Below are 24,971 nucleotides of genomic sequence, written 5' to 3' on the forward strand. Positions count from 1 at the left end.
TAATACTACATTGACATCCTTGTAAAATATCCTTTATAGCAATAACCAGCTGGTTCAGACCTATCTTAAAATTTCCTCACTACAAGACATGGAATCTGCTACTCTCAGAATTTCTAGGACTCTTTAACTGAAAATATTATTAGAGATCAAAATTCGGGCTCTTGAGGTTAGTGGGGACCCATCAGAATTGTGATGAACAGAGTCCTGCCGCTACTTTGGAGCCATTTTTAGCAACTGCTTAGAAAAGCATTTCTTTTTAAATACATCTTTTTGGATTGACTTTTTTTTCCTATTGTTCATACCTATTTTATATTCTCTACAACATACCTACTTGAAATTTTAACCCCAAATTCAAACTCTAATTATATTTTTCTTTTTATATTTTTTTTCCTCATTCACCATCATTTGATAGCTACCATATTATCACATATGATGTTTATACTTCTTTCATAATTTACTTACTGATGTTTTTTGCCCAGTTTTCTGTTGGGTTCATATTTTTCTTATTAAAAGACTTCTTTTTTTTTTATTATTTTATTTTTTTATTCATAAGAGACAGAGAGAGAGAGGCAGAGGGAGAAGCAGGCTCCCCGCTGAGCCGAGAGCTTGATGCGGAACTCGATCCCAGGACCCTGGGATCATGACCTGAACTGAAGGCAGACGCTTAACCATCTGAGCCACCCAGGCACCCTAAAAAGACTTCTTTATATATTAAGAATATTACTCTTTTCCTAGAAGTTTAAAAAAAAAAAACGCACTTTAAGCATATTTAATATGTTTATACTTGTCTCTTTCTCAGGACTGTCAGTTTGTGATTTCACTTTTCATTATTTTTCTCCTGTGTATAGCACCAAGTGGTAAATTGTCCGTATGAAGAAGCCTAGTAGAGTACACACTTCTATATGTAACATGTGACTCTTGAGTCTTCCTACCGCAAGCCCCTTTACTGACAGTGATGGCCTCATAACCTCTCTTAAGGTAGAGGGGTAAAAAAAACGAGTCGTAGATTAACCACCTGCTGAAACAGACTGTGTGCTTTGTGATGTTTCCCAAGTACTGTCCAAATTCTATTCTGGTCTTTTAAAGCTGTAGTACATTCCACTTAAGCATTTCTCTAAGAGTACATCTGTTTCACTCTACTTAAAATTAGTTGTTATCAAAAAGACTAAGAGGCACCAACAGATACTTCTTTTATGGTGTCAGTCTCTAAACAACAGTGACTCACTAGATGTATCTAAACTAGTTAACTTGTCTAAAGATGATACTAGTAGTAGTGGCTACCCTTTAATAAAGCTTCCATTGTGACAGGACCTACCTATCCTAAGTGGTTACATTCATTATGACTAATATCACTTCTACACTGGAAATCTTAAGACTGCGCTGATAAAGTTTGCTAAGTATAACCTGTTAGTCTGGAATATGGAAGATCGCTTCCTCACATCTGAAGGAATTATTAGACTTAATTACCTATTAGGATTGTTATGAGTGTTGGAAATAGTATCTAACCCAGAGTCTGAGACATACATGCCTAGTAAATGGTGCTTTTATTAGATGTACTTTGTCATTTTTTCTCATCATAAGCACCTTCAGCCCACTTTTTATCTCCATTCAGCTGCAGGTCACACATACTCTGAAAACAGATGTCTAGAAAGTTGACCTCATAACAGCATTTGTTTCCTACCAGCTTTCTCTCTTCTTAGCAATCAGCCTCTTTCCTGATTATATTTTATTTCCTGAACATAGTAATTTTTCATTAATGAAAATTCATAGATGGTACATGCAAAGAAGGGTTGAATTCAGTTCATGAAAGTTCCAAGGCTACCAGAACAGAGAAAATAATAAATTCCTTTTGCCCATCTCTGCAGACACACCTCCACTGCTCTTTGAGGTATCCTCCCTGGAGAACGCTTTTCAGATTGGAGGCCATCCTTGGCACTATATCATCACACCTAATAAGAAGAAACAGAAAGGAGTTTTCCATATTTGTGCCCTGAAAGATAATTCCTTGGTAAATCATGAGTGATCAGACTTTTAGTAGTAAATTTGTATCAGAAATTCTTTATTTTCTACTTCTATAATAAGAATTCCTAAGAATTACTTTTTATTTATTTGTGTTGATAATTTGTAAACATTGTTAGGTACAGAAGACTACAAAGAATATGACAAACACTTGTGTGTACTACCAAGAATTTAAAAGCATTAAGATTTGAAAATTTTTAGAAACCAAAGATTTCTCATGGGATTGCTACAAACATCTCTGAAGCTCCATAGTGGAAATTATTGATGGAGTATGTTCAGGCTGGTGCAGTGTGTGGTTGGTTCTGTTTTTTCATGGTTTGCTGTTATTAGCTTTCCAGAGCAGAACCAGGTAAAACTCTGTTGGTCACAATGTAAGCATTGAAACACTTTGAATTTTCAAGAACATTGTTAAGTTACTTATGGCGGAATAGGAAGAAATGGTACATTGTAAGACAATAGAAATTTCTACCCCTTGAATTAATTTTCTTTATTTTCTTTTTGAAATGATTTAGGCATGATTTATCCTTTAATTTAATTTAATTTAATTTATTGAGGGCCTAATGTGTGCCAGGCATGGCTGGGGACACATTCCCTTCCCTCAAGTTGCTTAGACTCTTGAAAGCACACATGTAGATAAATAAGATGCAGTCTGTTAAGCACGGTGATTAAGATAAGTGCAAAAGAGCAAATGCACAGGGAGTGGCGGAGGGGTTCCCCTTTGTTTTGTATTGCCGAGTTAGTGTAGTTTATTTCTGGAACCTATATATTTGATATATCAAATGATCTGACTTTTTCTGAGGCAGACTCGGCTTATTCCACACCCATCTCTTCCAGGATCGTGCTCAATCAGTCACTGTTGGACGCAGTGGCTTTTAGTCACAGGCCACCTTTCACCACACCAAAGATCAACACAGTCTTGGGTCCAGTTATCTATTTTCTTTGATGTCACTGCCAGGGAACACTGTGTCTAGTGTCTTCTAGTTTTCTTTTTTGGGGACGTTGTCCCCTTTCATTTTTTCATTTACCTATCACATGTGGCAGCTCCTGTTTGGCCCAGCCCAGGGATATCTTCTTTTAGAGTGGCCTCTCTAGGGTCTGTTCCCTGTCATGACAAGTCTGTGATTTGATTGTCCACCTCTCAGCCAGTGAACATTCTTCAGCCATCAGGACCTGTCACATCTCTTTCACTTAACTTTTCTATCCAGTCAAACGCTGTACGATTCACGTTCTGGATATTTAGTACATATTCTTTTTACATAAGAATTGATAATACATATTGTTGTGTGTGTGTGTTTGTATATAGAATGGCCTCCAACATCTGTATCAAGCATGCCTGTCAAGTACTCAACTTCTATAATAACTGATTATAACATCTAGTCTTATCTACGTTTCAACATACTCATAAATGCCGAGGCCAGGGGAAGTTTTCAATTCTTTTGCCAGACAGCTTTGCTGTAGTGACATTAACTTAAGGATGCTTATGCCCATTACTTCTCCACCTGTCAGTCAGAAGAGTAGATAACCCAAAAACACATAACTATAGTAGATAACACAAAAACGCAGCCAAACTGAAGAATTCAGAAAATGTTTCATAGCTTTCTATTAAACTGAGCTTTAAAATCTAGCATTCAAGCACATAACAAAAACTACAGAAGCTGGTAATAATGCTGCCTTATATTTAACACAAAAAGAGATAGTATTTCTTTCGCATGTTAGTAGTAATTATAATAAAAGGAATTGTCTAAAGAAAGATGTGTATAAGTATGTACCTGTTTTATCTTAAACAAAGGGGCATCCAGAGCTAATGCCATATTGGACACATTCATTTCAGTGGTTGCAACCAAGATGTTTAATTAAATTGATTTCCTAATATGTACAATATAATAATACCACCATTCCTATTAGAAATTCTTAGAATACTTATAAAAATTCCTGAAAAATTAAAACATTCACTAATACCGAAAATGTGTTAAATTCCATTTTTTAAAGATTTTTTTTTTTATATATTTATTTATTCATGAGAGACAGAGAGAGAGAGAAGCAGAGGGAGAAGCAGGCTCCCAAGGAGCAGGGAGCCCGATGCGGGACTCGATCCCAGGACCCTGGGATCATGACCTGAGCCGAAGGCAGACGCTTAACTGTCTGAGCCACCCAGGCGCCCAAATTCCATTTTTTTAAAAGCACGGCAAACAAAGCACTTGTGACATAGCCCCCACCTACTTCCCTAGTCATTGTATTTCTTTTGTAGGAGCCAAAATTAAAATTTTTATTCATGTGTACACATATACATGCTATATGGATTAACATTCTGTGTTTTGTGTTTTGCCATCTCTTCTTTTTCGCCGTTTTGTGCTCGTCCTTTAAGGCTTAGTTTAAGCTGTTTTTTCTTTCTTTTTTTTTTTTTTAAAGATTTTATTTATTTATTCATGAGAGACAGAGAGACAGAGGCAGAGGGAGAAGCAGGCTCCCAAGGAGCAGAGAGCCCGATGCGGGACTTGATCCCAGGATCCTGGGATCATGACCTGAGCCGAAGGCAGACGCTTAACCATCTGAGCCACCCAGGCGCCCTAAGCTCTGTTTTTTCTTCTAATATTCTGCTCACCTGGATTGGATGCTTGTTAATATCCTGTGCATGGCTTCATTACTTTGTTTTCTACACTTTTTGTTTCTTTTTGTTTTTGTTTTCTATACTGTCTTATTTCTGTTTGTTTCTGCCTCCCTTTTTGATTATGAGCTTTTTGATGGCAAGAGTTATGTTTAGTTCATGTGAGGTACAAACACCTAATGTGATACTTAAAACATAGTGTCCTGTCAGTATATGCTAATGAAATTAATAAGTCAATAATTTAAAAAGTTTTATAAGTATCTAATAGGAAAGGTGGTATCACTTCACTTTACATTGGGGAAATTAAAGAAATTAAATGAAATCAATGTATCCATGCTAATATTAGTTCTTAGTGCTCCTATGTATAAGGCAAAACATTAATGTATGTATGTGGTCCTATATCATGGAGGTATCTTTTTCTTTTCTTTATTTTAATGTCTAAATGTCCTACCATGAAATAAATATCTACTTGCCTAAAAGGCTAAGCAGTATTTGACCATTTCTTCATTATTAGAGGTTTATATTGGACTTATCCAAGGAGATTTATATGACCTGTTTCTGAGATTTGGGGTTGGGTTGCATGTTTATCTTTGTGCTAACCACTCCTTTTGACAGTTTATTGGGGATAGGCAAGGGAGGGAGAAGTTATAGGGAACCGTGTGTGCATGATTGTACAGAGTTACGTTGTGGAACAAGTCCTTGAACCTCAGATTCAGAGCAGCTGTTTAGCATGTGTAAAAGATTGAGCAAATGATTCATCCTTTTTATATATCAGTTTCCTCATCAAAGTGGGGATATAATATATGCTTTGAGTGTTGTTAAATGAAATGACTCTAAAACATCTACTACAGTACCTGATACAAATTAGATGCTTGAGATATGATAACTGTTAAGTTATTATTTGTGAGGTAAATTGTATGGTACAGGGTAAATGTTCTGGATTTCTCAAGTGTGAGTGTCCTGATTCAATTCTTAGACATATCCCAGTTCAACTGTTGATATTTTCTCTGCCCTGTACCTTTGATTTACTGATCTATGACTGAGGTTAGATTTGAAAACTTACTTTATTTTCCCTTAATCTTTATTTTCAATATTTTTACCCAACTTCAGGCAAAAAATGGGATCCAAGAAATGGAATGTTGTTCTCTAGAATCTGACTGGATCTATTTTCATCCTGATGCTTCTGGTAGAATAATACATGTCGGCCCAAATCAGGTCAAGTGAGTATTTTTATTAATTACTTTAAAGTGAAAAGTAGCTTTTGGAAGCATTTATTGGCATGTTTATTTTTTGCCAGCTAACTGTTGACTCAATTATAGAAATAATTAGCTTGTTACAGGTTGCTTCCTCAGAGACTGGCATCTAGAAAACTTTATTCTTTCAGCCTCATCATTACTCGTTGTAGATGTTATATTTAAATAAATTCTTTGATGGATGATATATGGGTAAAAGATTCAGATTGGCTTGTCCTCATCATGTTTTAATTCTTCAGGATTAAGGAGAGAAATGATTTGTCTTTGTTCTAAAAGACAGCTTTAGAACAGGAGTTGTTTGAAGTAAATCTTGTTTTTTTTTTTAATATATATTTTTTAAGATTTTATTTATTTATTTGAGAGAGAGAGAATGCGAGAGAGCACATGAGAGGGGGGAGGGTCAGAGGGAGAAGCAGACTCCCCGCCGAGCAGGGAGCCCGATGCGGGACTCGATTCCGGGACTCCAGGATCATGACCTGAGCCGAAGGCAGTTGCTTAACCAACTGAGCCACCCAGGCGCCCCTGAAGTAAACCTTGTTTTGCTTTGTTGACCCACATCTTCCATCCAGTTGACCTTTCCTTCCTTGAAACACTCTTCATTTGGCTTCCCTGACACCACAGTTCTGAATATTTTCCTCCCTCTTTGATGTGTCTTTCTTAGTATCCTTTCACGTTCTTTCTCTTCTACTCAGACTTTAGTTATTGGATGTCCTCAGGATTTAGACCCTATTTTCTTCTCACTCTTCATTCCCTTTCTGCATGATTCTATTTATTGATTCTTTTTATTCCCTCGGCTTCATAGATCATGTATACACCAAAACTCCAAAATTTATATCCTGGCCCAAACCTCTCATGCCAGAAATCTGGAATTATTCTGAACACTTTGTTACCTTTTTGTCTTTCTTCAGTACATATACATATACTCATGTGCATTTTCTCTCTCACACATACACCCCCCCCCCCCCATATATCCTGTGAGTCAGACCATTGTCATCACTACCCTGGACTCTAGTAATAGTCTACTTACAGGACTCCCAGGAATCCGTTTTTATACTCTTTAAGTCTGTTTTCTTCTCAGCAGTGAGAGTGATTTTTAGAACCAATAACAAACACAAAATCCTAACCAAGTGGATTCTGCTTTAACCTTTTTATGGCTTCTTGTTCCTGAGATAAAGACCATCATTCACTTAGCATGGTCTGAAAGACTCTCCTCCCACTCAGTTTATTTCAGTAATGCTGTCTTATCAGACAGCCAGGGACCTGTTTCCTCTGTTTGGAGTGTGTTTCCCCTCCCTGTTCTCTTGCCTAACTTCTTTTTTTTTTTTTTTTTAAAGATTTTATTTATTTATTTGACAGAGAGAGACACAGCGAGAGAGGGAACACAAGCAGGGGGAATGGGAGAGGGAGAAGCAGGCTTCCCGCGGAGCAGGGAGCCCGATGCGGGGCTCGATCCCAGGACCCTGGGATTATGACCTGAGCCGAAGGCAGACGCTTAACGACTGAGCCACCCAGGCGCCCCTCTCTTGCCTAACTTCTATTCATATTTCGTCGCCAGCTTAAATATCTCCTTTGCACCTAGTCCTTGCCTGATACCCCTCGTTAGATTAGCTCCCCCATCATATTTTCACTGCATGCACTGTGTTATCCTCCTCTAACACAGCAGTTTTAATTAATTATTTGTTTGATTATCTGTTTAAATATCTAGCTTTGGAGTCATCAACTCAGTAATGACAGGGAAAGAGTCTGTTTTGCTGACTATAAACCCAGCACTGAGCATAGTGCCTAGCACAGAGTAGGTGCTCAGTAAATTTCTTGAATAAGAAAGACATTGTCTGCCTTCTGTATTTCTTATGCTTCATGTTAATTAGTTTACCTTTCTGGATTGTTTATAAAGAAGATAAAGGGACTTAATTAAATAAGATTATGAACTTTTATAAGAAGTCTTAAAAACTGTAGTTTAGCTTTAGCAAACCTTGGTTTTAATGTTTGTTGCCTACCCACCTTTTCTTTCTTTCTTTCTCTCTCTCTTTTTTTAAGAGAGAGAGGAAGGAATGGGCAAACGGAGAGTGAGAATCTTAAGCAGGGTCCACTCCCAGTGTGGAGCCTGATGCAGGGCTTGATCTCACAACCCTGAGATCATGACTTGAGCTGAAATCAAGCGTCGGATGCTTAACTGACTGAACCACCCAGGTGCCCCATTACCCACCTTTTAATAGTAGTTTGAGCTTAAGAAAATAAGGTCTACAAAGAATGTGTGCCCTTTTGCCAGGTTCTAGGAGATAGGCACTTTTAAATATTGGCACTTTTTAATTTAAGATAACAAATTGAGTAATTTAAAATATAATCTGATTTCTTTGCCTCTGGCAAACTCTAAGGCTTCTGGCTCTCTCTGGCCACAGGAGCTGCTTCTCCCTGCTATTCTCTTTGCCTGCGTCTGAGACTTTAAGCTTTGAGAACATTGTGCTTTTGAAGCTTGTTAATGTTGTAAACAGATTTGTGTGGGCGGTGAGCAAATTATTTCCTTTTCTCTTGCTTAGTAAGCTTGATCCGTTAGGCCATTTGCACTCAGAAACCCCAAATCTTTAAATATAACCCTACGATAAAAGTATTAAGTAAATTGCAGTTTTTAAATATTACTCTTTTATGAAAACTCTTAGTTTAGGTTTAGTTGCTAATCCAGTCTGCCTTATAGTTAATTCTGAGTGTTGTTCATTGATATCTCGTTCTAGCTTCAGAAGTAAAAAATGCCAATATCTACTATAATGCCACCATTAAAGCTGAAACGTTAAAGACCTATGGCAGGATGACAAAGATGAGGTTCTTTAGAGTAACTTTCATTAAGCCAGTTTGGAAGATGGCTTAGGCCTGAGGAAGCTGCTTCATTACCTACTTCAGGAGTACCTGTTGTCACAGGTTTTTCTGTTTAACAAAAATCTCTGAATTTGAAGGAGTTTATGGATGCTAAAGTGATCAGACATTAATATTTCAGACTCCACAGGAGGAGAGGAGAACTAACTTAGTGTTGTTCCTGTAATTTTCATTTGTTGAGTTTCATTTCAGTAGTTCAACTTTGGCACTTTGATGATGTGTTGAGGTCTTAGGATCTTTTTTCTCTTTTCAGAGTTTTAAAGCTAAATGAAGTAGAAAATAATAGTGCCCAGCATCAGATCTCTGAAGATTTTGTCATTTTGGCCAACAGGGAGAAGAACAGTGTAAGCCAGGAGTACTTTAAAATTCTTTGTATATCACTGTCTTTCTATTTGAGAATATAGTATACAAATGTGTTTGTCTTTTAGTGTGGCTGAAAAGAGCAGCACAATAAAAGTCTGGATTTTTTTGTCTATGTAGGTAGCTGGTCTTAGCCCCATGCACAATTGAGATTTGAAAAGAGTTGATTATATTGAGCTTATCTTTTGCTAATTTCTGTTTCTTTTCTGGGTTTCTCTTTCAGTTTTTATTGATGAATTTTCGACCTTTGGGTTTAATTAATTATGCAAACTTAGAGTAGATTGGGGTAGATATGAATCTTTAAAAATCACATACCATGCTCTAACTCCAAATAGTTCTTTTTCTTTAGTGTACAAATTAAGAACATGAAGAAAATTATGCAGAGAAATTTCCAAAAGCTGATCCACTGTAGCATTGCTGTACTTATACTAAAGCAAAAATCAGAAGGGCGAGTGAAGTAGCAAATCTGTAACCTTTGTATTTATTGTTTGCCTATATTGGCATTTTATCCATAATTTATTATAGTAAGTATTTTTACTAATTGGAGGATGAGAAATCTGATTCAGAATTTTCTCAGTAGAGGAAAGAATTGTGGATGTTGGATAAGGTTGGTTGTTTAACAAAATTTAGTAGTTTTGCTATTTATTGCACATAAAAGGAATCATCATAACTTTTTATTTCTCTCCATATGATAGAATGAAAACTTACCCGTTGTTACAGCTTCTGGACGGGTGGTGAAAAAAAATTTTAACCTTCTGGATGATGACCCAGAACAAGAGGTATTACTTTAGCCAGAGATAACAAATCACACTAGTGTGTACTAGCCCTGTGGTTTTTAAATTCTGCTTCCCAGACTCTGGGATATAGGATTGTGCATGGTATTTCAATCAGTGCATCCCCATCATCCTCTCCTCTCATACTGGAATTATTTGTAAGATTTTATTTGCAGAAATGTTCTTAGGACTGAAATAATTTGAAAACACTGCTAGCTTATGGTTTTGTTTTGTTAATGTGCACATTTCTAGGGAAATTTCTTAATAGAAAATACTTTAATTATATCCTGATGACTTTATGGCTTTTGCTTTATTTTTTACTTACAAGACATGGATATGTTTGGTAATGATCGTGGGCCAGGGAAGAAGGGTGTGAGGGTGTGATAAATTAGTTCAGCCTCTGGCCTGAACTTGACATTGCCAGTCACTGAGCTAATACATTTTTATCCTTTTCTTTTAAAGAGGCATTGAAAGTTCTTATGAAATCAACGGACAGTGATCATGCTTCAAATATATAACCATTGCATGAATTCTAAATCTGTCTGGACCAGAAAACTGTTTGATTGCATGACCATTTCTAGGTAGAAACATTAGAGTAGCCTTCTAAGGATAGTTTTTGAAAATCTTTTAAAAAGATTGGAGGTGACCCAATATATGGCTACTCTCAAAAAAGAAATTATATGTGTACATTTGTATATTATGTAATGCATTATGTATATATGTACATATATATTTTATGAAATATATAACATATAAAATATGTAAAATAAAAATATATAAAATAAAGACATGTATATTTTTTTGAACCATAGAAATCTATTGAGAACAAAGCAGAAAGCTCCCTGTGTATAAAACTATATTCGAGAAAGACATACTAAAATTACTGAAAGGTAGCAAAAATAATTAACAAGGAGAAGGTGGTAACAAAGAGAGAGATACTCTACATCAAGAGATTAGAGAATAAAAACTTTTAGCCTATAAAAGAGAAGCTGAAAGGGTTGTGACTAAAGGCTATAAAATCACTACACCCAGGCAAGAAGTCTACTCTTTGAATTTTGACCAAGGTAGTATTAAGGCAAAAAAGTAAATAAAAAGAAATCATGTGTAATAAATCTCTATAAATTTTTATGTCATGGGTAGTAAAGGCAGAAAATATAAATAGATGAAAAAGCAGTTTGACCAAATGTGAGTGAAGGATTAGTATGTGGTGGTTCAAAGAAACTTGTGCCTGCCAAAATGTCCCTTCCTATGGTCCATCCCTGGATGGCTGGCATGGATCTGCTTCTCCTGTGAGGTGGTTGGAGTCACAGGTTTACTTCCTTAAACGGAGTTTGGGGTTAGATTTTTCTCTCTTAAGACTTTACCATCATTAATCATTTCCAGCTAACATCTCTCATCCCAGTCCTGTTCTGTGGGTTGGATTTCAGTTCCTAATTAATATTCTCCCTCAAGTATAAGCAGCCATTTTTGCTTTCTTTAGGAAACCAAAAAGCATTAAAAAAAAAAAGATGGCCGATAGAGTCATAAATAGTATGTGATAGGCTGTCAGTTCTTCTTGAAATGACTTGTGTTTTTCTGAGGTAAGAAAGTGGGTAGTTTTTGGGTTTCAGAACTGAACTTCATATATTTAGTCCTATCTGGAAACCAGTGAACACACATGTCAGAAGCAGCAGTTGAGTACCTCTTTTGAATTTGGAGAAGTTCTAATTTGCTGTCATAACAGAATTTCAGTAATACTTTGGCTGAGATCTACATAGACTTGGTCTGTCAGAATCAGTAGGATACTGTTGCAGTCTTCAGAATCTTGGGACTTTACTAGGCATGAAAGTAGAGACCCATTTCTACCTATGCTCTCATCCATTCATTCCTCTTTTTACATTTTAAAAATAAGTAATAGAATAGTTAAACTACAAATAGAAATAATCCTAACTGGATAACCGGATTTTGCCCCTCTTTTCCTCTGCCTTACCCATCTATTCCCTGAGACTTTTAAAATTGTGGACTATGAAGATGAGCTGGATTTGCTTTCCGTGGTAGCTGTTACCCAAATAGATGCTGAAGGAAAAGCTCACCTGGATTTCCACTGCAATGAATATGGAACTTTACTTAAAAGCATTCCACTAGTGGAGTCATGGGATGTGGTGAGTAGAGTCCATGGAATATAAAGTTGTAAGAATTTTCTTTGTAGGTGATACTTATTGGAACAGATGTTATTGTGTTCAAGTCAGTCCAGGGTCACCTATACCGGTGACCACATCAAAGAGGACATCCTCCTACAGGACAAAATGAGTACTTCTTAAGCCTTCCTTCCCTAGGAACTCGAGGATGCCTCCTTTCTAGAGGCCTTAAGGATGAAGTCTTATGTTTTATTCTGAGACATGCTGTCTATTTCCTTACCATAGTCTTTGGTTTTCTCACATTTTATAAGTTTGGTAACATTTTTAAAAATAGAAGTATATGGTATTGAATCCCCCCAGTTATTTAATAGAGATGATATCTAAGCAGTAGGGTTTCCAGGCACTCTCAGAAATATTTGTCTACTTTTTTGGTTATTATAGAACATAAAAACTATAAGGAAGAGTCGCTGTTATTTTATGCAATCCTTTTGTTTTATCAGTGGAGTACCCAAGAGGTTCAGCAACTTGACCGCTGTCACACAGTGAAAGAGCAGTATAGGCAATAGAATCTGGGGGTTTCAGACTCTTATGACCAGGGCTCTTCTCATTTTCGACGTTTTGTGTAATGCTTTTCTTCTAAGTAATCTGCATATTCATAAGTAATGAAAATAAACTATTTCTAGCAACTGTTTTGCTTCCAAGTACATATTTGAAGATCCCTAGCATAGGTGCTATGACATTTTAGTGACATAATTGTGAATAAGGTTGTGTGAAGAGGAGATTTCATTTGACTATGTTTTCATTACAGACCTACAGCCATGAAGTCTACTTTGACAGAGACTTGGTACTACACATAGAACAGAAACCAAGCAGGGTCTTCAGCTGCTATGTTTACCAGATGGTATGTGACCCTGCTGAAGAAGAAACAACAAACAGAAGTTGTGAAAAAGAGTGAGATAATTTTAAATTTTGAGATGTAACTTCTAAGATTTTTAGCCACATACCCCCGCAGCTATGTTCAGTCCTCCTTTTTGTTATCTGCATAGAAAGTTCTCCAGTATTTTCTAGAAAAAGCTCTTGTGTTGACTTCAGATGGCTGTGACTTCTTTTTTAAATTCTTGCCATACAAGGGATGGTAAGGACTTCATTTTACGGATTTTTTAGAATGACATCCCAAGAAGTCTAACATTTTAGAGCTTTTAGCTTGGTGGTGATGCAAATATAAAGTGTTGGGGAGCACAAAAGACAAGTTATTTTCAATTGTTGGGAGAGGGTTATTGATGGAGAAGTATTTAACATGGTTCTTAAAGGATGGTATGGAATTTTGATAGGTAAGACTAGGCAGGAGAGACAAAAAGAAAGACGGAGAAGATACAGAAACAAATCCTCTATCCTCTATACCAAAGTTTGCCTAAGGGTGAGAAAAGAGACCTGCAATGTGAACAAATATTTTTGAGCCATAAATGTGTCATCAACATTTTTTTCGATCACATATATGTATATGTATTTTTTTTTTTAGATTTATTTATTTATTTATTTATTTGAGACAGAGAGAATGAGAGAGACAGAGAGCACATGAGAGGGGGGAGGGTCAGAGGGAGAAGCAGGCTCCCTGCCGAGCAGGGAGCCCGATGCGGGACTCGATCCAGGGACTCCAGGATCATGACCTGAGCCGAAGGCAGTCGCTTAACCAACTGAGCCACCCAGGCGCCCCTGTATATATATGTTTTGTATTTATATATAGCATTAGGAATTGGCTCTAGTTCCCAGATTATCTTTTCTTCCATGGTTTTATTCTCTTGGCTTGGTGTTCCCATTGATTATTTATGTTTCTATCATAGACTAATGTAAAAGATTCCAAGCAAACTTTAAGTGAAATTTTTTTCTGATATGTAGCCTGTTCAGCTCTAAATGCATCTAAGAATGTTGTATTCATTTCACCATTCTATTTATTTGGTGAGTTTTCCAATTCTGCCTAGGCAATATTTTCATACCTATGCAATAAGATAAAGGTATCCTGGATCCCACCAGTTCTGCTCCTTGTAGAAGAGTAGATAAAGCCTCCATTCCTACTGGCTTGGGAATTGACTGATTAGCTAGAAAAGGCTTTTCGCTCTATCTTAGTTGTGAAACGGGTATTTTTTTCTTCTTTGTTAGGACCAATCTAAATATAATCCTTGAACTCAGATAATCAGTCTTCAGACTGTTAAATAAAAGCAACCTAGGGGAGAAAATTGTTTCTTTTTGCTTCCTGTTCGAGAAATCCAGTTGCTGCAATCCACATGTTCAGCACATTTCTCTGATTCAGCCTCAGAAGAATAGTAAAAATAGAAGGGGAGGAGACAGCAATAAAAATCATTGCTGATTCAAATTTAAGTTTAAAATATGGGATCCTAGCTTGGATAATTTACATTAAAATCATTCGGTTTTGGGGGGCACTTGGGTGGCTCAGTTGGTTAAGCATCCAATTCTTGATCTCAGCTCAGGTCTTGATCTCAGGGTCGTGAATTCAAGCCCCATGCTGGGCATGGAGCCTACTTAAAAAAAAAAAATTAAAATCTTTCAGTTTTTCCTTCAGTTTTGGCTTGATCCCATATTAAGAATGATGTGGGGGCGCCTGGGTGGCTCAGTCGGCTAAGCGGCTGCCTTCGGCTCAGGTCATGATCCCAGGGTCCTGGGATTGAGCCCCGCATCGGGCTCCCTGCTCAGCGGGAAGCCTGCTTCTCCCTCTCCCTCTGCCTGCCACTCTGCCTACTTGTGCTGTCTCTCTATCTCTCTGTCAAATAAATAAAATCTTTAAAAAAAAAAAATGATGTGAATTCTGCTCTTTTCTGCCCTTGAAGTTTGCAGATAAATTTCAAGCTTATGATCAACAGAAGCTGAGGAGAAAAGGTGTTAACCTATTCCAGACATCAAGAAATTAGTAGCAGAGTCCATAAATTTAAAAGAAAGAAAGGGAGCAACCCTAAAACTGTCTTTTGCGCAGTAGAAAAGAAGATTGCTAACGTTTTAGAATAAGGGAAAATATTTATATGTGGGCTAAAGATAAATCTTTCTGAATCTGATCCTAAGTGTAATAACCATTTGGGAAAGTAGAAGTGATTATTACCTCATGAGCAAGAGAATAAAACTATCTTCATGTATTAAATTCTAATACTTTTATATCTAATTGAAAAATCCATTCTTATTTTATGCATCTTTAATAGTACTATTTAATATAATATTTGAAGCTTTCAGAGCATTTTAGAGACATGATTCTGGTTACAGCAGTTGAATAGTTATGATGTGCTGGATATTGCCCCAAACTCCCAATTAGACACTAACTGTATCTAAACAGTCATACCCAGTGAATTTACATCTTGAAAAACAAGTCTGGTAAGAGGTAATAGATTAAAAACACCAGAGAAAAGAAAGAAACCAGTGTTGTATGGGTTTCAAAGCAGAGGCCGTGTTATATAAAAGCAGAAAGCCTGCTCTCCAAGAATGTTTTAGAAAAGGATGTCCTAAGATTTCAGTCATATCTGGTTTTTTATTTTTATTTTTTTTAATTTTTTTTAAAGATTTTATTTATTTATTTGAGAGAGAGAGAGAGCATGAGCAGCAGGGGAGAGGCAGAGGGAGAGGGAGAAGCAGACTCCCCGCTGAGCAGGAAGCCCAACATGGGACTTGATCCAAGGACCCCAGGATCATGACCTGAGCTGAAGGCAGCCGCTTAACCGACTGAGCCACCCAGGCACCCCAGTCCTATCTGGTTTTTTAAAAAAAGAAGTTTATTGAGTTTCCCCTTCTTCTTTAAGTCATTATCTTCTTTTGATGAAATGATAGGAACTCATCTACTCAGAAAGGCATCTGAGAACTAGCTGACATCCTTAGCTGCTTTTTAGGCTGGGGGCAGGTGTGAGTGGGTGGATAGACTACTAGTCTAGGTATGAACTGACCACTGAGAAACTTCTAATGTTTCACACTGCCAAAATCAAACTAGACCAGGATCCACTGCGAATGAGCCAGGCAGGAAATGTACCTTAGTGCGAAAGACCATAGGGAGTTGTGGGCAGTGTAACAAACAGAAGGGTTATGCCCCAACTAAAAGTACATGCTGCTCCTACATAGTTTCACCCAATTGTAACATTATGTGGGAATGTGGGCTACGTGATTAACAGGATGGTTGATAAACAGATGCCAAAAGGTAGAAGATAGTAAAGAATGTGGGGAATTTATGGATAACATAAATGGCAGGAGACAGTACAGAATGCTTCTCGAACGAGTATGGGCTTGCCAGCTTCCCACAGGGGCTTTGCAGCTGTTCATTCTGCCACCTGCCAGGCATGACACTGCCATTCTCTTGGGGTAGGGGGGCGAGTGGCAGTTAATATCCTCCTAGCCCCACCTTAACCCCCCCTGTCTGCCTGACTACTTTAGAGTCTTTAACTGTGTGCCCACCTACTTAAGCACTAGTGATAGGCACAAAACATTATGGGTAACATTTCTGAGTGTTTAATGCAAAACTGAGTGAAGAAGTATAGCTTCTTCCAGCAGGTCTAGATAATATGCTGATAAGAAGTGTATTTCTGCATTTCACTACTTGTGATTTTGTATTGTCACAGTATCAATGCAGCAAGGTTATCATTCTTTGACTTTCTAAAACATTTCTCAAACTTTGAGGGTTTTGAACTACCTAGTGAGGAGATGATGTTCTATTTAAACAAATTAAGGTTCTCCACATTCTTCTACCAATTGAATGTTTTGTTTCTTACATGTACTTTTTAAAAAAATGATAACTTACATTCATTGAGTGCTTTCTATCTACCAATCACTGTGATACATGTAAAATGAGTTGGCTCACTCAGCGTTCAGAATAATCATATGAAGTACGAACTACCATTATCCTTCCACGTTTTGTAAATGAGGAAAGTGAGGCTTATAGAAGTTAATTTGCTCAAGGTCCTACAACTAATAAGTGCAGAGATAGGAAACATCCAGATTTGTTTGACACATTCTTATGCCAGATTTCCTCCAAAGCTCTCAAAAAGCGAATGATGTTATTTTATCTCATATATAGCATACTGATAATGATAATACTGGGTATAGGAAAATGCTTAATAAGTGTTTTTTAAATGATGATTGGATATCCAAATTTTGGACAAAGTTGAATGAGATACAATTGGCCTATTCACATATATAACCTGATATAAAAGACGATTCTTCTATTCAGTGGTTAAAAGTAATTTTTTTTAAAGATGCAAAATATGGTACTCTCAGCCTGTTTGTGGGTGATAATAAACACCAGTATTAGTAATTACTCTTAAGGTAACTTGGCTTCCTTTTCAATAATTTTTATAGTTTCTTACCTTTCTTACCTGGTTTACGTATGTCATCTAACTTTAGAATTTCAGGGAAAATTCTGGGGCTAATTTCTGGTCCCTATGTTGCTATAGAACCTACCTCTATCTTACAGAAGGAATAATTTACTAGAGGCATAGGATTAGAAAGATATAGAAAGATATATTAGAAAGATATATTAGAAAGGTATATTAGAAAGATAAGACCAGGGTGCCTGGGTGGCTCAGTTGTTAAGCGTCTGCCTTCGGCTCAGGTCGTGATCCCACGGTCCTGGGATTGAGCCCCACATCGGGCTCCCTGCTCAGCGGGAAGCCTGCTTCTCCTCTCCCTCTGCCTCTGCTTGTGTGCTCTCTCTCTCCTTCTCTGTCAAATAAATAAATAATTAAAAAAAAAAATCTTAAAAAAAAAAAAGAAGATAAGACCAACTGAGGGCTTTTCTCCATTTTATTATGAAAATTTTCAAACATACAGCAAAGTTGATGGAATTTTATAGTAGATACCCAATTACCAACTTCATGGATTCTAAATTTTACTCTTATGTGTTTTATTACTCATCTCTCCATGTTACTTTTATGATGCAGACATCAGTATACTTCCCCCTAATACTTCAACATGCATATAAGTAAATAGAGTTTAATGTTTAGTTTTTAAAATTTTTGATGTACACTTAAACATGCAATGAAATGCACAAATGTTAAATGTAAACTTGCTAAGTTTTTGCAAATGCATTCATCTGTGTAACCCAAACACTTTTCGAAATTTAGAACACAACAATCATTCCAGAAAGTTTCCTCATGTTCCTTCCCAGTCAATCCCCACCCCACCTATCAAGTGTTATCTACTGTTCTGATTATTTTGCCTCACAAATTAAATCTGCCCATTCTAAAACGTTATATGAATGAAATCATACAAAGCATAATGCTTCCTTCAGTCAGCACGTTTTTGAGGTTAATTCATGTCGCATGTACCAGTGATTTATTCCTTTTTATTGCTGAGTAGTCTTTTGTATGAATGTGTCAGTTTGTTTTTTTCCATTTTCCTGTTGATGGACGCCTGAGCTATTTCTGCTTTTTCCTTTTCTTTTCTTTCTTTTTCTTTTTCTTTTTTTGCTATTATGAATAAAGTGCTCTGAATGTCTTGTATACACTTTTCGTAAACATATGTCTTTATTCCTCCTGGGTAAAGATCTAAGGATGGAATTGTTGGATTCTAGAGTAGGTGTATGTTTAGTTTAACGAGCAACTACCAGACCTTTTTTCCAAAGGATTGTACCAATTTACATGTCTGCGACAATGTATGAAACTTCCAGTTAACTCCACATTTTCTCCAGTGCTTGTGGTTGTTAGTCTTTTTTATCTTAGCATTTATGGTGGGTGTAAAAATCTTTCCTAGTTGTTACTTAGATTGTTTCTACTTGCCCCAGCAGCCCTCTTGTCAGGTTACCTTCTTCATCTTTTTTAACCCCAGCTCCACCAGGAACTGCTGAAAATATTTTTTCTTTGTGATAATAATTAAGATAACTCAAAACGCAGCCTGAATTATTCTTTCTCAAACATGGACTACATTGTCACCAAGGAACCCTGTTTCCTTTAGTGGAAACTAATAGAGAACAAACCTGGGTTGCTAATGGTACATATTAGACTGTTCCACATGACTACTGGAGCTGGACAGGATGACACCAGAGCAGAGGCTCCATAAAACATTGTAATAAAAGCAGAAAATGACCTTTTCCTTTAAAGATTAGGAGTTCATGTTATTTGTAAATCAGATGAATTTTTTTAAAAGATTTATTTATTTGAGAGAGAGAGTGCATGCATGTGTGCGAGAGGGTGTTCGGGGGGGCGGGATGGAGCAGAGGGAGGGATTCCTCAAGCAGACTCCACACTGAGCATGGAGACATGGGCTCAATCCCAGGACCCTGAGATCATGACCTGAGCTGAAACCAAGAGCTAGATGCTTAACTGATTGAGCCACTTACGCGCCCCAATCAGATGAATTTTTGCTATAATATGAAACCATATTAATATTAAACAAGCTTTAACCTTCCCCCAATAACTATATTGGATCTCAATGTGGTTTTAATTTATATTTCCTTATTAACTAATGATGATAAGCACATTTGTGTGTGTGTTTATATACCATGTGTAAATTTTATTTGATTTTATTATTTTATTTTTTAGTTGTAAAAACTGTTCATCCTACAAAAACTATGTGCTGTGTTTTGGGGGGGGTGGGGAACAGTAGCACAGATCTCCTCTAAACTGATAATGTGTAAATTTTAAATTTTCTTAACAGATTTTTTTGAAGTATAATTTAAGTACATAAAATAAACTGCACATATTTAAACTGTACCATTTGATAGTTTTGACATGTATACACCCATGAAACCATCACCACAATTAAGATATTAAATATATCCATCACCCCAAAACGTTTCTTCTTGGTTCTCTGTAATACCCCTTGCTTCTCTTTCCTGTCTTCCCACAGCAGCCACTCATCTGTTTGTTGCTTTAGATTAGATTGCATTTTCTAGATTGCATCCATATAAATGGAGTCACACAGTAAGTACTCTTTTTTTATTTCTGGCTTCTTTCACTCAGTATAGTTATTTTGAGATCCATCTGTATTACATGTTTTAGTTCATTCCTTTTTATTGCTTAATAGTACTCCATTGTGTGGTTATAACCCATTTACCTGCTGCTGTACATTTGGGTAGTTTCCGATTTTTGGCTACTACAAACAAAGCTAGTATGAACATGTGGTACAAATTCTTTGTATGGACATATGCTTTATTTCTGTTGGAAAATACCAAGGAGGAAATGGCTGGATTATATGTTAAATATATGCTTAAATTTTTTTTAAGATTTTATTTATTTGCGAGAGAGAGTGTGCACGAGCAGAGGTAAGGTCAGGGGGGAGAAGGAGAGGCAGAGAATCTGAAGCATACTCCACGATTAGCACGGAGCCCAGCGCAGGGCTCAATCCCATGACCCATGTGATCATGACATGAACCAAAACCAAAAGTCAGACACTTAACCAACTGAGCCACCCAGGTGCCCCTATGCTTAACTTTTTAAGAAGCTTCCAAACTGGGGCGCCTGGGTGGCTCAGTCATTAAGTGTCTGCCTCCAGCTCAGGTCATGATCCCAGGGTCCTGGGATTGAGCCCCGCATTGCGCTCCCTGCTCCGCGGGGAGCCTGCTTCTCCTTCTCCCACTCCCCCTGCTTGTGTTCCTTCTCTCGCTGTGTCTTTCTCTGTCAAATAAATAAATAAATAAATAAGAAGCTTCCAAACTGTCTTTCCAAAATGGCTGTGCCATTTTATTTTCTCTTCATCCCATCATCAGTATATGAGAGTTCCAGGTGCTCCATATCCTTGCGAATACTTGTTATGGTCAGTGTTTTTAATTTTAAACATTTAGTTTAGGTCTTACATTTAGATCTATAATCTACTTTTTGTTTATTTTTGTATATGGTGCAAGATATGGATCAAAGTTCTTTTTTCCTATATGGATATCCAATGCATAGGGGATAGAATTCCATCTTTCACCATTAAGTATGATATTAACTGTAGGTTGTTAATAGATGCTCCTTATCAATTTGAAGTTCCCTACTATTACTAGTTTTCTGAGGTTTTTATTGGATATACATGTTGGAGTCTGTCGAATAATCATTCTGCATCTCTTGAGATGATCATATGGTTTTTAGTCTGTTAATATGATAAGTTACATTGATTGACTTTTTTAATGTTAAACCAATCTTGAGTTCTTGGGATAAATCCACTTGATACCTCTAAATTTCTTTTCTTTTCTTTTTTTTAAGATTTTATTTATTCACTTGACAGAGAGAAAGAGAGCACAATCGGGGGAGCGGCAGGCAGAGGGTGAGGGAGAAGCAGGCTCCCCACTGAGCAGGGACCTGGACACGGGACTCGATCCCAGGACCCGGGATCATGACCTGAGCCGAAGGCAGATGCTCAATGACTGAGCCACTCAGGCGCCGTCATAACTCTAAATTTCTACTCATATTTTAAGTCAGACAGTTTCTGCATTTCCACTTTTTCACATTTGTCATTTCTGCAATAATAAATTCATAAAATTTACCATCACATTTGTACTCTGGTACACGTTGATCCTTTCAAGATAATTATATTTAGATGACTTTCTTCCTTTACAAATAATTTCCAGACATTTCTGGACCCTTTGCCAAATATTTCATTCTCATATAAACAGAATTTAGCAAGTTAGGCCTTAGAACCTTGGAGAAGCTCTGGGCATGTTGCCAGCCTCTCTGCGTCTTCTCACAGCCCAGAGAGTTCATGCGCTAAATAAAATTATATCTGCAGTAGAAAAGTCAGTTTATACCTGCTGTGACCCCAGGGAATGCTTTGAACCCGTTTTAGTTCAGTACACTTTGAAACCTTGGACTGCTGTGGAAGTGATGAAACTTAACAGTTAACTGAATTCATAAAGATGACAACCAGTGGAATGAGTCATATGGAGGACACTCTACCTACTCAGGTAATATGCATCCATAAATTGATCTCTCAAATGAAATTTTCAAAAGAAAATGATTTATCAATAAATTCTTTATCAAAGTTTTAAGGCTGAATTGAACATTTTTAATTTTCTTTTAGGAGGGCCCAAGTAGACAATCATTTCTGAAGCCTGTTTTGAACACCGTTTTTTCTTTGAAAAATCACAAACTCCAAGGGCACAGCTTTTCAAGCTTTATCTATAAGAGTAATAAGACTGGTTTAAGTATGTTAAAAGAATTAAAATTTAAAAGCCATTCTAGGGGTGCCTGTGTGGCTCAGATGGTTAAGCGTCTGCCTGCAGCTCAGGTCATGATCCTGGGGTCCTGGGATCAAGCCCCGCATTGGACTCCCTGCTCCACAGGGAGCCTGCTTCTCCCTCTGCCTCTCTCCCTGCTCATGCTCTCTCTCTCTCTCTATATATATATCTGTGTCTTGAATGAATAAATAAAATCTTTTTTAAAAAGCCATTCTAACACTTAATTTTCCTATCTGTAATCTGTCTTTCTCTCTTTAGAGAACAAAGTCAGTGAGAGTTAAAGCATTTCCAGCTCCAACCTCTCCCACATCTAAAACCTCAGTTATTACACAATATCTGCTTGAAGATATGCTGACTGACACTGTATTGTTAACTTAAAGAGGTCCTTGAGACCACTACCACATCTTTTTTTAAATTTTTTTTTATTAACATATAATATATCACTTGTTCCAGGGGTGCAGGTCTGTGATTCATCAGTCTTACACAATTCACAGTGCTCACCATAGTACATACCCTCCCCAATGCCCATCACCCAGCCACCCCATCCCTCCCGCCACCCCATCCCCCACTCCAGCAACCCTTAGTTTGTTTCCTGAGATTAAGAGTCTCCTAAGGTTTGTCTCCCTCTCTGGTTTTGTCTTGTTTCATTTTTCCTTCCTTTCCCCTATGATCCTCTGTCTTGTTTCTCAAATTCCTCGTATCAGTGAGATCATATGATACTTGTCTTTCTCTGATTGACTTGTTTCGCTTAGCATAATACCGTCTAGTTCCATCCACATTGTTGCAAATGGGAGGATTTCATTTTTTTTTAAAGATTTTATTTATTCATGAGAGACAGAGAGGCAGAGAGGGAGAAGCAGGCTTCCCAAGGAGCAGGGAGCCTAATGTGGGACCCAATCCCAGGACTCCGGGATCATGACCTGAGCTGAAGGCAGACACCCAACCATCTGAGCCACCCAGGTGCCCCAAGATTTCATTTTTTTGATGGCTGCATAATATTCTATTGTATATATATATACCACATCTTCTTTATCCATTCATCTGTTGATGGACATCTAGGCTCTTTCCATAGTTTGGCTATTGTGGACATTGCTGCTGTAAACATTGGGGTACATGTGCCCATTCAGATCACTACATTTGTATCTTTGGGGTAAATACCCAGTAGTGCAATTGCTGGGTCGTAGGGTGAGACCACTACCACATCTAATATAAAGTCCCAAATGTCACTTTTCTAGAGTTTGTCTTGGTTTCCCTTACCAGCTGGACTTGTGATCCAGTGGTTTCCATTTCAGCTTCTGCCAGAAAGTTTTGGTTGCCTCTGCCACTTTGGCTAGAGTTATCATTTATCGTGCATATACAGACCCTTTTTTTTTATTTATTTAAATTCAAGTTAGCTAACATATGGTGTATTATTAATTTGGGGACAGAATTTAGTGATTCATCAGTTGCATAAACACCCAGTGCTCATTACATCAAATGCCCTCCTTAATGCCCATCACCCTATTACCTCATCTCCCCAACCCCTCCCCTCGAGCAACCTTCAGTTGATTTTCTATAGTTAAGAGTCTCTTAATGGTTTGTCTCCCTCTCTGTTTTTATCTTATTTTATTTTTTCTTCCCTTCCCTTATGTTCATGAGCTTTTGTTTCTTAAATTCCGCATATGAGTGAAATCGTACGGTATTTGTCTTTCTCTGACTGACTTATTTTGCGTAGCATAATACACTCTAGTTCCATCCATGTCATTGCAAATAGCAGGATTTTGTTCTTTTTGATGGCTGAGTAATATTCCTGTGTGTGTGTGTGTGTGTGTGTGTGTGTGTGTACCACATCTTCTTTCTGCATTCATCCATTGATGAACATCTGGTCTCTTTCCATAGTTTGGCTATTGTGGACATTGCTGCTATAAATATTGGGGAGCATGTGCCCCTTCGAATCACTATTTTTGTATCCTTTGGATAAATACCTACTAGTGCTATTTCTGGGTTATAGGGTAGTTCTGTTTTTAACTTTTTGAGGAACATCCATACTGTTCTCCAGAGTGGCTGCACCAGTTTGCATTCCCACCAACAGTGTAAGAGAGTTCCCCTTTCTCCACATCCTCACCAACATCTGTCCTTTCCTGAGTTGTTAATTTTAGTCATTCTGACCAGTGTGAGGTGGTATCTCATTGTGGTTTTGATTTGTATTTCCCTGATGCTCAGTGATGTTGAGCATTTTTTCATGTGTCTGTTAGCCATTTGTATGTCTTCTCTGGAGAAATGTCTGTTCATGTCTTCTGCCCATTTCTTGACTGGGTTTTTTGTTTTTCAGGCATTGAGTTTGATAAGTTCCTTATATGTTTTGGATACTAGCCCTTTATCTGATAAGACATTTGCAGATATCTTCTCCCGTTCTGTAGGTTGCCTTTTAGTCTCGTTGATTGTTTCCTTGGCTGTGTGAAAGCTTTTTATCCTGATGAAGTCCCAGTAGTTCATTTTTGCTTTTGTTTTCCTTGCCTCTGGAGACATGTCTAGCAAGAAGTTGCTGTGGCGAAGGTCAAAGAAGTTGCTGCCGGTGTTCTCCTCTAGGATTTTGGTGGATTCCTGTCTCACATTTAGGTCTTTCATCCATTTTGAGTCTATTTTTGTGTATGGTGTAAGAAAGTGGTCCAGTTTCATTCTTCTGCATGTGGCTGTCCAATTTTCCCAACACCATTTGTTGAAGAGACTGTCTTTTTTTCCATTGGATATTCTTTCCTGCTTTGTCAAAGATTGTTGACCATAAGAGTTGAGGGTCCATTTCTGAGTTCTCTATTCTGTTCCATTGATTTATGTGTCTGTTTTTGTGCCAGTACCGTACTGTCT

The 24,971-nt window shown here is 37.4% G+C and overlaps 1 protein-coding gene across 2 annotated transcripts in view; it reads left to right on the forward strand.

Annotated features, from left to right (window-relative positions):
• Positions 1-13,008, forward strand: part of DCAF17 (DDB1 and CUL4 associated factor 17) — a 36,000-nt gene extending 22,992 nt beyond the window's left edge. The window contains exons 9-14 of one of the 2 annotated variants that reach the window (XM_021702959.1): positions 1,866-2,008; positions 5,735-5,844; positions 8,999-9,089; positions 9,801-9,884; positions 11,864-12,019; positions 12,804-13,008. In XM_021702959.1, coding sequence (XP_021558634.1) covers positions 1,866-2,008; positions 5,735-5,844; positions 8,999-9,089; positions 9,801-9,884; positions 11,864-12,019; positions 12,804-12,950 — 731 coding nt within the window. In that variant the 3' untranslated portion in view covers positions 12,951-13,008. The remainder of the gene's footprint in view (positions 1-1,865; positions 2,009-5,734; positions 5,845-8,998; positions 9,090-9,800; positions 9,885-11,863; positions 12,020-12,803) is intronic. The other variant, XM_044913329.1, reaches the window with a different exon arrangement.
• The last annotated feature ends 11,963 nt before the right edge of the window (positions 13,009-24,971 follow it).

This window comes from Neomonachus schauinslandi, chromosome 3 (assembly GCF_002201575.2).
Source record: "Neomonachus schauinslandi chromosome 3, ASM220157v2, whole genome shotgun sequence".
NCBI classification, from domain to species: Eukaryota; Metazoa; Chordata; class Mammalia; order Carnivora; family Phocidae; genus Neomonachus; species Neomonachus schauinslandi.